The 12,086-nt window shown below is 46.7% G+C and overlaps 1 protein-coding gene across 7 annotated transcripts in view; it reads right to left on the reverse strand.

The window, feature by feature from the left end:
• itprid2 (ITPR interacting domain containing 2) overlaps nt 1-12,086 on the reverse strand; it is a 31,939-nt gene that overhangs the window by 3,990 nt on the left and 15,863 nt on the right. For 6 of the 7 annotated variants that reach the window (XM_083682457.1, XM_083682456.1, XM_083682454.1 and 3 more), the window contains 10 exons: nt 11,971-12,013; nt 11,664-11,762; nt 11,129-11,337; nt 7,320-8,041; nt 6,532-6,592; nt 5,023-5,111; nt 1,961-3,706; nt 1,064-1,138; nt 598-725; nt 160-304 (listed from right to left, as the gene is read on the reverse strand). In XM_083682457.1, the coding sequence (XP_083538583.1) occupies nt 160-304; nt 598-725; nt 1,064-1,138; nt 1,961-3,706; nt 5,023-5,111; nt 6,532-6,592; nt 7,320-8,041; nt 11,129-11,337; nt 11,664-11,762; nt 11,971-12,013 (3,317 nt within the window). The remainder of the gene's footprint in view (nt 1-159; nt 305-597; nt 726-1,063; nt 1,139-1,960; nt 3,707-5,022; nt 5,112-6,531; nt 6,593-7,319; nt 8,042-11,128; nt 11,338-11,663; nt 11,763-11,970; nt 12,014-12,086) is intronic. The other variant, XM_083682458.1, reaches the window with a different exon arrangement.

The raw sequence follows: 12,086 nt of genomic DNA on the forward strand, positions 1-12,086 counted from the left end.
TGAGTGGGTATTCATGCGTTTTGTGGCATGATGTAATGCAAACTGAAATCACAGAGCACACAGCACTAGTGCTAACAGGCAAACCGCGTTATTTATCAAAACCACTCAGCTGTATTAATCAATGTGTATCAATGTGGCGCTGCAGTTGCGGACACTGACCATGCGGTGGCGATAGAGGTTGGCATGCTGGGCCGAGCGCAGCTGCTCATTCAGAGAGAGCAGGCGATCCTCCAGCTGCAGCTCCAGCTCCTGCAGCTCCTGTCTGACTGCAGTCCGCAGACCTTGTAACTGCTCTGCCTCTTGCCTGACAGGGAGAGTAGTACACACATTTAGGGGAATGCCACTTACCACTATCTATCTAATACAGCTTTTTTCATTTGGTTTGACAGTAATATCAGCCCAGAAACAACAACAGACATTTAAGAGGAGATACAGCAAAATATAATGATAGAGCACGAAACACATATTTGCATCTAGTGCTCTATCCATCCGTTCATCCATCCATCAGTCCACCTAAAAGTTCAACAAAAAAAAACATCCATCCCTCCCTCACTGTAGAGTGGTACAGTAAGTGTGCAGGCCTGACCTAGGACCTACCTCTCATCCTGACTCATGTGCTGATAGACCATGGCCTGCTGTCTCATCAGGGAGAGTTCCAGGTCCATCATCTGGGTCCGGAACTGGTTCAGACTCCTCCTCTTAGCCTGCAGCTCCTGGAGAGAGGCCTGGGGAGAAGGAGGGTGGGAGTAGTGATGTGATTGTACACTGGATGGAATATTTCTGAACACCAACCCTTCTACACATTAGAGGCAGTTTCACCTACTTCCAGAGAGTTTTTCAGTCAAATTGATTTTTTTAAATTTCTTTAGAGCAGTTTATACCTTGGGAGGTTTGGCTATTACAATCAGAAACCTACTGGTCTCGATGTCCCAGGTCAATCTTTTTTGATTCCAGAACATCTAGATGTACCAGATCTGGTTCGCAAAAAATGTCCATTTGAACCCAGGTCTGATAAGTGCTGGTGTGGTAATAGTATCTTGTCCTTGTTTTAGTCAGTGCATACCTCAAATAGTGGCTGGGCAGGTCTCTGAGGGTTGAATATGTCTGAGGGAGTGTCCACCCCACCCACTGATGAACTCTGTCAAAGGAAAACATCAGAAACCAGACACACACTTAGTCATTAGTGAAATAACACTGTGCATGCCAACGAGCCAATATCTGCTAGCTTTTAGGGTGGGGACGTCTGATCAAACAGAACGGGCCTACCCAACATAACAATCAAGTAAGAAAGTAAACTGAGGGATGTATGACAGAATGTAGACAGACATGCGAGAGAGAAGTAGAGGAGTCTTGGAGCAGTGTAGCAGTTGAAAGTGGCTTCCTCTCCTGTCTCTTTCCTGTCATTTACAGTGATCAAAGAGCTGGACAGGGGGGTGGAAAATTGCCAGGCATCCTCTATATATCAGTGTCACCCTGGACACTGTGGAGGTGGCCAATAGGAGGATGAGGACCAAACTCCTGGACATCATGGACAATCCCTCCCATCCCCTACATGACACTGTGGCAGAGCAGAGAAGCTCCTTTAGCAACAGATTATTACAACCACGTTGCACTAAGGACCGCTATAGGAGATAATAAGACTGTACAACTGCTCCTCCGGCTGGCTCGATCGGGGTGATCAGAGTCAGGTTGGGGGATGTTAAATCATACAGGACTGTTCTTATTCTATATAATGTTTTGAGATGTCTATTTTTTTCTATTATCACTTTATTCTGTTGTTGTTTGTGATGTGAGCTGCTGTAATGCCTTAATTTCCCCTCGGGGATCAATAAAGTATCTATCTATCTATTACTCTCATCCTGCCTGTGTTTTAAGATCAGTGCAGATGAAGGACAGGAGACAATGAGGAAGCAACAGTAGATTATAAGGAATGCGCCCCGGAGTGGTTGGGTTCTCTTACCTGAGACAGGTTCTGCACAGTTCCTCTGATGTCGTGAAGGACCCGTCTGAGCTGCATCTCAGTGGTAGACACGGAGGGGGGAGGGCCAGAGCCGCCGCAAGGCGTAACCAGGGGCTCAGAGGGATAGGGGAACACAGGGTTCCCAGGGTACTGGCCGCTGTACGGGCTACCATATGGGGTGGTGGAGAGAGGTGGGGGCCAGCTATACGGTAGATTGGAATAGTTAGCATGGTTAGCATATGGGCCATTGGTATTGTAATGGTTGCTGTGTGGGTTACTGAAGGCCCCGCTGTAGGGGTTAGCATGGTAGCTATGGTAGGGTGAACTGAAGGGGGCGCTATGAGGTGGGGTGTTGTAGGGGGAATGGTATGGGCCAATAGGAAACTGGGAGCCGTACGGGGGATTGTGGGGGAAGGTGTTTCCCATGTTGTTGCTATAAGTGGCCGTATGGTGGGGCAGGTTTGGGGACATATGAGGGGGCAGGGAAAGGTTCATATGTTGAGGGATGTTGGGGTCACTGTGGTGGGGATAGCTAGGGACACTTTGTTGGGGGTATTGGAACAGATTGGGGACACTGCCATGGGGCAGGTTGGGGTTGTGGAATTGGGCTAGGTTGGGGTTATTATGGTACTGGGCGAGGCTGGGGTTAGTATGTGGGTTGTGGCTGTTCTGGGTGAGGTTAGGCACGCTACAGGTGCTCCAGGAACGGGAGTGCTCGTTTAGGGGTCTCTCAAACCAGTCGGGAGGGGGGCTGCCACGCAACGAGGAAGTGGAGTTGGTCAGGTAGCGCGGGAGGGGCAGGGGGCAGGGCGGCACCCTCTGCTCTCTCTGAAGCCCGTGGGTGTGTTCTGTCTCGACAGGGGCAGAGTTGATGATCAGGGTGGAGCAACAGCTGGACTTGCCCTCCTCCATACCCTCCTCCTCTTCCACAATAGGGACTGCCTTTCCCACCCCCACCACCTCTTCCTCGCCCTCCTCTTCTTCCTCAGGAGTGTAGCGGTAGGAGAAGGCAGGTTGCGTGCAGTGTCGGACTGCCCCTTGGCCAAACTGGATCCTGACAGAGGAGACCACACTGGTAGGTTGGAGGAGGGACGTGGGCAGGGAGCGGGACCTCTGGAGGGGGGCTCTCGCTAAGCCTCGGCCCCGTCCTCGGCCTCTGAGCAGGTCCCTGGGGCGCAACTCCACACGAGGACCCTGCTCCTCACACACAGACGAAGCCCTCTGCTGGGCTCTGTAGAGAGCCACACGTACTCTGGCTGAGGCACTAGAGTGGCTGCAGCTGCTGCCACTGTCTGGGGCAGCGGAAGAGCTGCAGTCTGGGTTAGATCGAGGACCCTGTGTAGGACCAAGCTCTTCAGCAAAGCCAGTCTCCTCCTCTATATGTGGATCTGCAGTAGAGAGAGGTTCAGGTGCTGGTTGAGACTCAGGAACAGAGTCTGTCCCTTCAGTAGGTCTTGACTGTTGATCTGGTTCTTGGTCCTGGTCCTGATCTTGAGCCGCCCCAGTGCCTGCTGGTCTGGGGATCTGGTGGACTGTATACTGTTGGACCTCTGATTGGTCCTCGGCCCCTCTGTGACTCCCAGACTCAGACTCCCATTGGCTGGTGGGTGTGACAGCCTCCGTCTCCTCCTCCCCCCCCTGCAGCCTATCGTAGGCAAGGTGGTCCAATGCCAGGGGCATGGTCACCTCCCCAGCATGAGAAGTTACCGTGGTTTCACTGTCACAGCTGTCAGAGCTATCCTGGACCTGCAGACCAATGACAACAAGGCCCTCATCATTACAACTGACTGGGATTTTACTCATCAAAGTCAAATACATTTTGGATTTGACAAAATGCCTTTAGCAGTATATCCTCTACCACAGTAGACACAAAATAAAAACACAGACACAGTCACAGCCACACACAACACCTACAGTGTATCAGTGGTTAATACGTGTACACTGACATCGCAGCAGTGGTCTACCTCAATGCCGCTGCTGCAGCGGACACGAGGTGTGAAATGCTGCTGAAAGCCACCACAAGGTGAAAAGGGAAGGCTTTGCCTCATCAGCCTGAGATAGATTGTCAAAATCAAGTTTATTATAGCAGCTCATGTATATATATTGTATATTCTTTAGTATTGTATATTTTACATTGGTTGGCATTCTGCGGACAGCAAAGCAAGAATTTCGTTGTACAGTGAAACATGTTTTCTACTGTGCATATGATAATAAACACTTTGAATCTTTGAATCTTGAATGAATTGCAGAGATGAAAAGTGGAAATGATTTAAATATCTGGTTATTTTAACGGGGACCAATCAATGGGACCAACTCCTATCTACTCTCATAGAATCATCACACATTCTCTCACAGTGCAGAGAAACAGGGGATTGTTTTAGTCTGACATGAATAAGCACGAGCCGGCTTTAATAATGCAATGTATTGATTACAGAATTTTCATGCCAGACTAGAGTAAGGATTTTGGATTTCAGTGGGATTGAGACCATCATTAAATCACCGTCATAATAGGGTGCAAACATCCACATTTTCAGCAAGGGCAGCCGTCTCTCATTCACACAATGTTATAATAATACTAATAATAATAATAATAATTTTTGTATAGTGCTTTTTGAGGGATCGTTTGAAGGGGGAGAGCGTGCTGGATAAATTGTCATGCTTTTGTTTGTTAATCGTAAAAAAAATTAGGTTGTTGTAAGTGGAGCTCAAGTTGGTTGTTTTGTTGAGGTTCATTCACTTAAATAAAATAATATAATATGCAATTTAGCTGACGCTTTTATCCAAAGCAACTTGCATTACAGTGAGTGCATACATTTCAGTATATATGGTCCCAGCAGGAATCAAACCCACAACCTAAGCATTGTTAGCGCCATGCTCTACCAACTGAGCCACAGAGGACCACATGAAATAGTCGAACTGACTAGTGCTGTCGCAGTACGCCTGCGACATCGTCACACTGGAGGCCACATTTTAAAACTCTGGCCTGCTGTAGGCACAGATACATGGACACAAAGGCACAAAGAGTCACACATCTACCATCACATACACGTCGGCCTAATTACCTTTAAATAGTTTGCGGATCCATCGGTGGAGGGGTCCTCAGCAAAGCCACTGCTGTCTGACTGCTGACTGCCGGTCCTCAGTAGTTGTTCTAGAATAGATGCAGTTACATTTGAGTGATTTAAGTTCATCAACTATACATTGCAGGTAAGACTGGACTGTAATAAAGGTAAAAAGAAAAGACACTGTAGGAGTTAAGAGGCATTGCATTGAGTCAAAAATACCACAATAACGGTGTAACAAAGACCCCACTTTACCCGCGTAGCGTGCGCGAGAATTGTATAATTAAGGTTTACCATTCTAATCAATTCTGCTATGGCTTTGTGTCCACGCCAATATAGGAACCGTTTCTATTTCAGACGTGCAGCTTTGAAAATCCTGCCCACCTCGTCTTCTCATTGGCTTTACTACTTGCATATTCCAAAACGTTTACAAAACAAATCATCCTGGGTGTCTGAAGAAGCACCGGGAGGCTATAGATTTACAGAGTTTCTATGACCTTGGAACAAAATATTACCAAGAAGTAACAGATAAGTGAATGGATTCTGGAGAGAAATGGCAAGGATGATGCACAACATCCCATTTGGTCAATCCTAGGTATGAAATCAAACTTTTAGTTAACTAGTTGCCTAGTTTTAATATCCAGGTAGGTTTTATATTGTTTGGATGTGCATCTGTCATTTTGCCGTTTTCGCTCACCTGTCCTGGTCTCTTTTGTGGATATACAAAGATTGACAGTCACTCACGCGTGAATAATGTGGGGCTGGTGTAAGAATTTGTATCTCTACCAATGCACACATTAGTAAAAGCACACCACGTTCCCCAGCAGAGGGCACTCTTTGTTCATTTTCATCAGCCTCAGATGTTTGAGTTTGATGATTCCCTCAAAACCATGTCTTGAAGGCTCTTTGACCACTAACAGACTTTTATCTAATAAAACTTCAAAGATCCCGAGGAACACTTTCTATTGTGGATGGATGGGTTACATCTAATTGATTGTCATGGCTGTCCTAAGTGGCAATGTTCTTCAATACCAAAGTTTACCTTAATTCAATCACTGTCCTCAAGACAGTCCCAAAATAGTGTAATGCCACTTCTCTTTGGACAAAGCTAATCTAAAACTTGTGCTAAAAAGATGTTGAGTGTGGAAAACGCTGGCCGGGCCGAACCTGTGTTTATAAGGCTTGTTGTTACTGTGACTGTTTCTGACGTCTCTCACTCTCAATTACAACAATGTATCTGGTTTTACCTCTCATAAAAACCCACAAAGTGGGTTTAGGAGAGGAACTTGTTTTTTTAATGTAATAGAGTGGTTCTCAGTCAGAATGGATATCCAGTATGGATCAGAGCTGGGTTTAAATAGTACAATCAATATGTCCAAATACTTAAGGTGTGCTTGATTTGGCAGTTTGGAGATTATCCCATTGACTTCATTGCGCCGACAGTACAACAAAAATATTTGGACATTCAATTATATTTCAACATAGGTGTGTATACATCCTGAAGCTTACCACTGCCAGCTCTGGAGGTGCTACGTGTTCCAGGTAGAGCCTCGTCTTCATTACTCTGCACCTGAGGAGAGGACATTTTATTACCTTAAAGTGGTAAAATAACAAGGCACAGTTTCCCGGGCCCAGACTAGTGAGTCTACTCTTGGGCTATAAAGCACTTTCAATGGGGATTCTCCATTAAACATGGTCTCTATTCTCAGAGTAGGTTAAATCTGGGTCAGGGAAAACAAGCCTAAAACAATTGAAAAATACTTTAAGCAAAGTTTAGGTGACTTGTACACTTGTATGTTTCTTGTATACTTGTATGTAAACACAAAACAACGTGTACAAACCACAACAAACATCCCCCCTGGGCCTGTATGTTTTTACTGCTCTGACTTATTTATAGATTCATGTCACAACCCCAGCATTTCTCACAACTCAGCTACTGAATCCAGAGCCAGAGTCACAGGAAACACGCCAGCATGAGAACCAGACGATGAAGGACAACAAAACAAAAACAAGACAAAAATGGAACTTCCGACAGAAAGCAGTACTACTAAGCTCACCGCTGAGCGAGAACTGACACCCGGGTCAAGTACATTAAGTCAAATAAACATGAGATGGACTTATGCATTTAGCTCCCCTGGCACAATGAAACCAGTGGCATAATGGTACCATTTGTGAAAACTCCATGCATAATCCTAACCCTTTTCAAATTTGACATGTACTGTATTTTAGCCAAGTCTGGTACAATTAGCCCCCTCTTCCCCCCCCAACCCGAGAGATATACATATATCCAACCATACCTCCTCCATCTCAAAGGAGTCCTTGGTCTGTGTGCGGAGGTGGGCTACGTGTGGGTTTGGTAGCAGCAGGCTGGGGTGGTGAGGCTCCTTGTCAGGGGCGGAGGTAACAGCCCTCTGCTGGCTCTCCTGCTCCTTCTCCAGGCAAACCTCGCTGGACAGGCTCAGGAAGCTCTCCTCTGGGGCTACGCTAACCACACTGAAGGGTCCGGTGTGGTCCCCTACGCTCAATGCCAAGTGATCTCCATTCAGTAAGGGAGCACCTGTATTCAGCTCGTGGTCATCACCTCTGAGCTCCTGGCTGTCCACACTAAGCGAAGGCTCTGAGCCGCTGCCGTTTGTCTCCTCGGTCACCGTGGCCAGCGACGGTGAATCCTTCTTCCTGAAGGCTTTCTGCTGCTTGTGCTGCTCCCCCCGGTGGTCAGAGTCGGTAGTGTTTCCACTGTTGTCCCCCACAGCTGGACTAGCAGGATCTGTGGTAGAGGACTGTACCGCAGGGCTACTGGGGGAACCTTCAGTCAAGCCCAGCAGGTTGTGCCTGGTGATGTTCTTCTTGAGGATCTTGACTGCGTTTAGAGTAGAGTTGTTCCTCTTCAGAGGAGCGGGCTCTTTTGGCTTGTCATCGAAGCTCCCGATCTTCTGAACTGGCTGGCCCGACACTTGGGAGTAGAGCTGGAAGAACTCATTGGCCACTGTGGTCAAGACCTCGATCTGACGGAAACGACCTTTGGGAGAGAGAGAAGACAGGGCAAAAAAGAAAATGAAAAGAGAGGAAACTGGACCAAAATAGAAAAATGCCCACCCCCGAGAAACGCTCTAGACTTAAAAACGACTGAACAGCCATTTCCTCTTACAGCAGAAAAATCAGCTCTCATGGGTGCAGTTTGGAGAATGATGAAAGCGAAATCTGTATTTAGTACAGACCAGCTTCTTGGGCACAGACTTTCAAAGTACAACCATATTTCATGTAATCCTTCTTCACAATGAAAGACAATGATAAAAATACATTTTTATGCAGGACTCTATGTAATAACAAACCACATGCGTCACCATTCTATCTCTCCAGTGCACATGTTTGTGAGGGAATGATATAGTTTTGCAGGTCATAGCTAGTAATCCATATTGCCTTTGACCTCTATCTCTGAGCCCAGTCTCTTCCTGCCAATGTCTGACTCAGCAATAAGGCAGCATACAGCACGGGACAGAAATAGGAAGTGAAGCCTTTATGAGAGAGTGACACATCCCCCCTTGCTGCTCCACCGCCTCCCAGGGACATTTCATCCTTTTCAGGGAAGAAAAACAGGACTTGCATAACAACCGTCAACATGACATTGAGAGAGCCTGCTGTAGGCCGGCTTGGAGCTAAGAAACATTCTAGAATGATCCCTGAGAGGAGCACTGCTGCTTTATGCAGGCTTGGAGCTAGGAAACATTCTAGAATATCCCTGGGAGGAGCACTGCTGCTTTATGCAGGCTTGGAGCTAGGAAACATTCTAGAATATCCCTGGGAGGAGCACTGCTGCTTTATGCAGGCTTGGAGCTAGGAAACATTCTAGAATATCCCTGAGAGGAGCACTGCTGCTTTAGGCAGGCTTGGAGCTAGGAAACATTCTAGAATGTCCCTGAGAGGAGCACTGCTGCTTTAGGCAGGCTTGGAGCTAGGATACATTCTAGAATGTCCCTGAAATGACGTGAGAGGATTCTAGATAAAACACCCCCTGAAAAATGCCCTGAGACGGCATTCCTTAATCAGTATGAGGCAAGGGTTCTAGAAACCGTATGAGAGTGTTCTGGAACAGCATAAGAGAGTTCTAAACTATCCCTGAAACCATATGAGATAAGGGTTCTTTTCAATTCCTAAGACTGCATGAGAGGATTTTAGAACAACCAAGAGACCGCATGGGAGTGTCCCACATTAGAGCATCCCTGACAGTGCATGTGAGTGTTCTGCGACAGCATGCAGCTTGAGTGTGTTCTAGCTAGATAGAGCATATAAAGCATTCGAGTCATGCATGTCTCAAGGATGTTCTAGATTAGAACATCTCTGAGACAACAAGAGACTGTTCTAGAACACTCATGTTGTCTCAGAAATGTTTTAATCTAGACCATGCTTGAGACATGCAGGACTTGAATGCTCTAAAACATTCCTGAGACAGCATGAAAGTGTTCTAGAACAAACCTGAGATAGCATTAAAGGCTGCATTCCATCATTGATAAATGAGCCCTTGCCTTTAAGTCCTATATCCCTGCAAAGCTCACTTGACAGTCAGTACCCCTGATACGACAAAAACCTTTCCAAATATAAAGCTCATAAACATTCACCCAAAAACCCAACTGAAAGAGGAGACACTTCAAAAGTAGTGAGACATACAGTGCCTTCGGAAAGTATTCAGACCCCTTAATTTTTTCCACATTTTGTTGTGTTATAGACTACATTTAAAATGGAGTAAATTTAAAGAATTTGGCATCAATCCACACACAATACCCCAGAATGACAAAGCGAAAACAGTTTTAGAAATTTCAGTAAACTTGAAATACAGAAATACCTCATGTACATAAATATTCAGACCCTTTGCTATGACACTCTTAAAATGAGCTAAAATGCAAAAATGTCATCAACAAATCACTCAATAAGTTGAATTGAGTCTTAATGCAAGGATAACAGTTAATGTAATTTTGAAATGAATATCTTTGTTTTTATAGGGGGTCTGATTTGCATAGGAATCAATTACACACTGTATGAGGTATTTCTGTATTTCAATTTTAATAATTTTACTGACATTTCTAAAAACCTGTTTTCACTTTGTCATTCTGGGGTATTGTGTGTGGATTGATGGCCAATTCTTTTAATTTAATCCATTTTTCAATTGAGTCTATAACACAACAAAATGTGGAAAAAGTGAAGGGGTCTGAATACTTTCCGAAGGCACTGTATACTCATCTCCCTCTAAGTGAAACGCTAAGCTGACTCGAGAAGAGCTACGTCGCAGAACTGTTCACTGGGCTGTTCACTGGGCTGCGGTTCAACAGTTTACAGACAAACAGGTCCCTGTTAGTGGGCCTCCCTCACATCTCTGCGGCTTCCTGTTCCGCTCTGGCCTGTGTGTGGCGGCTGCTTTGTGCCCACTTCGCCAGCCACTAAGAGTTATGCAAATGTGGGTTAGTAAAGAGGCGGGCAGAGCCCCTGGCTGGCAGACTGGCCGTAGCCTGTCCCATGAGTGAGTGGGGAGCAGAATTGGGCCCTCTCCGAAAACTGCCCGTTCGCCACACTGTTTGCCCACACGGGACAAAGGCCTCCTTGTGCTGCGGCTCTTTCACCCTCTCTCCATTCCAACCCCTCCCCACCCCATATCTACAGGAGCTTGGCAGAGACAGCTCAATCTGCCAAAGAGGGGAAAGACAACGAAGGTTCCGCCACAAATCAACCACAATACAGTGGGAACGAAACCTAACTGGCTGATAGGCACATCATCCATTACAATCCTCACTCCAACGTCCCCAGGTCATTACACCGCCAACAAACATCCACTCACCCCCCACAAGTCGTAGGTTCTTGAGAAACAACAATTATATTATCACCAACCCACCCCTCAACCCTCCAGGTCATACTCATCACCACTCAATCTTTCCATCCCATATCCTTCATTCATTCGTCACTAACGCCTGTGCGAGTCCATACTTGCCATAACATGGTTGTTGTCTGGGCTGGCCATTTTACGGCAGAGGCAGCGATACAATCTGAGAGAGGCCACAGAGTGTTTTCACCGCGGTTTGAAAGGCGAGTCGGAGAGGGAAGAAGTGAGAGAGCGTACTTGTCAGAGCATAGTTGGGGTTCTCCAGCTCCATACGCTGCAGCTGGGCGCCCAGGAAGACCTTGATGTCGATGCCCTTGGCGCAGGAGGTGTCGTTGAAGAACCGGGAAGGGATCTTGGAGGCTATGTCTGGTTCCTCGCGGCCGAAGCCCAGGTTGTAGAGGATCTCCTCCGGGTCCTCTTCATAGAGGTCCAACAGCTCCGACACACTGGACGCACAAACACAGCCCATCGATTATTATAGGTATCCATGCATAGAAGCTTTCAAAACGAATATATAATGTACTATATAAATAATACATTGTTCTAACATCGTGTGATGGCGAACGGTACATTAGGCGAACTTCAAACCACCGAAAAAAACGACAATGACATACACATCCCCAAGTTGAATGCAGAAGTGAAGAAAGAAAGGCCCGCTTAATACAGTAAATGCTGTGCCCAAGTTATCTTGTGCCACTCAACACATGGCTTCCCCTCCTTGTCTCCTTCCAGCAGTGCTTGGCAGCTGAGGCCTACAGGTAGGTCTGCTCACCTGGAGACGGTAGCACTGCTCTTCCCTGAGCCTGTTGAGTTCATACTCCTGCCTTTCTGTTGGAACTGGGTCCTCTTGTCCCTCGCAGGCATTCCATAGCTGCAGCCCAGAAAGAGACAGGGAGAGAGAGAGAGAGAGAGAGAGAGAGAAAGACAGAGAAAGACAGAGAGAGAGAGAGAGAGAGAGAGCAGAGACCAGGCAGTCAGCCACACTGCTTAAGACTGGATGGGGTGGGGTGGTGGGTTGTGATGGGGGTTGGGTAACCGGGGAGGGACCAATAGCAGAAAGGGGGGTCTCGCTTACTTACCAGGGTGTCTCTGTTTTGGCACTGCTGGGCTGAAGGTGGTTGGCTGTGAGGGAGAAGGGGGAGAAGGAGAGAGAGAGAAGAGAAAGTTGAATAAATAGATTAGCGACTCAGGCGCT

This window comes from Argentina silus (assembly GCF_951799395.1).
Source record: "Argentina silus genome assembly, chromosome: 12".
NCBI classification, from domain to species: Eukaryota; Metazoa; Chordata; class Actinopteri; order Argentiniformes; family Argentinidae; genus Argentina; species Argentina silus.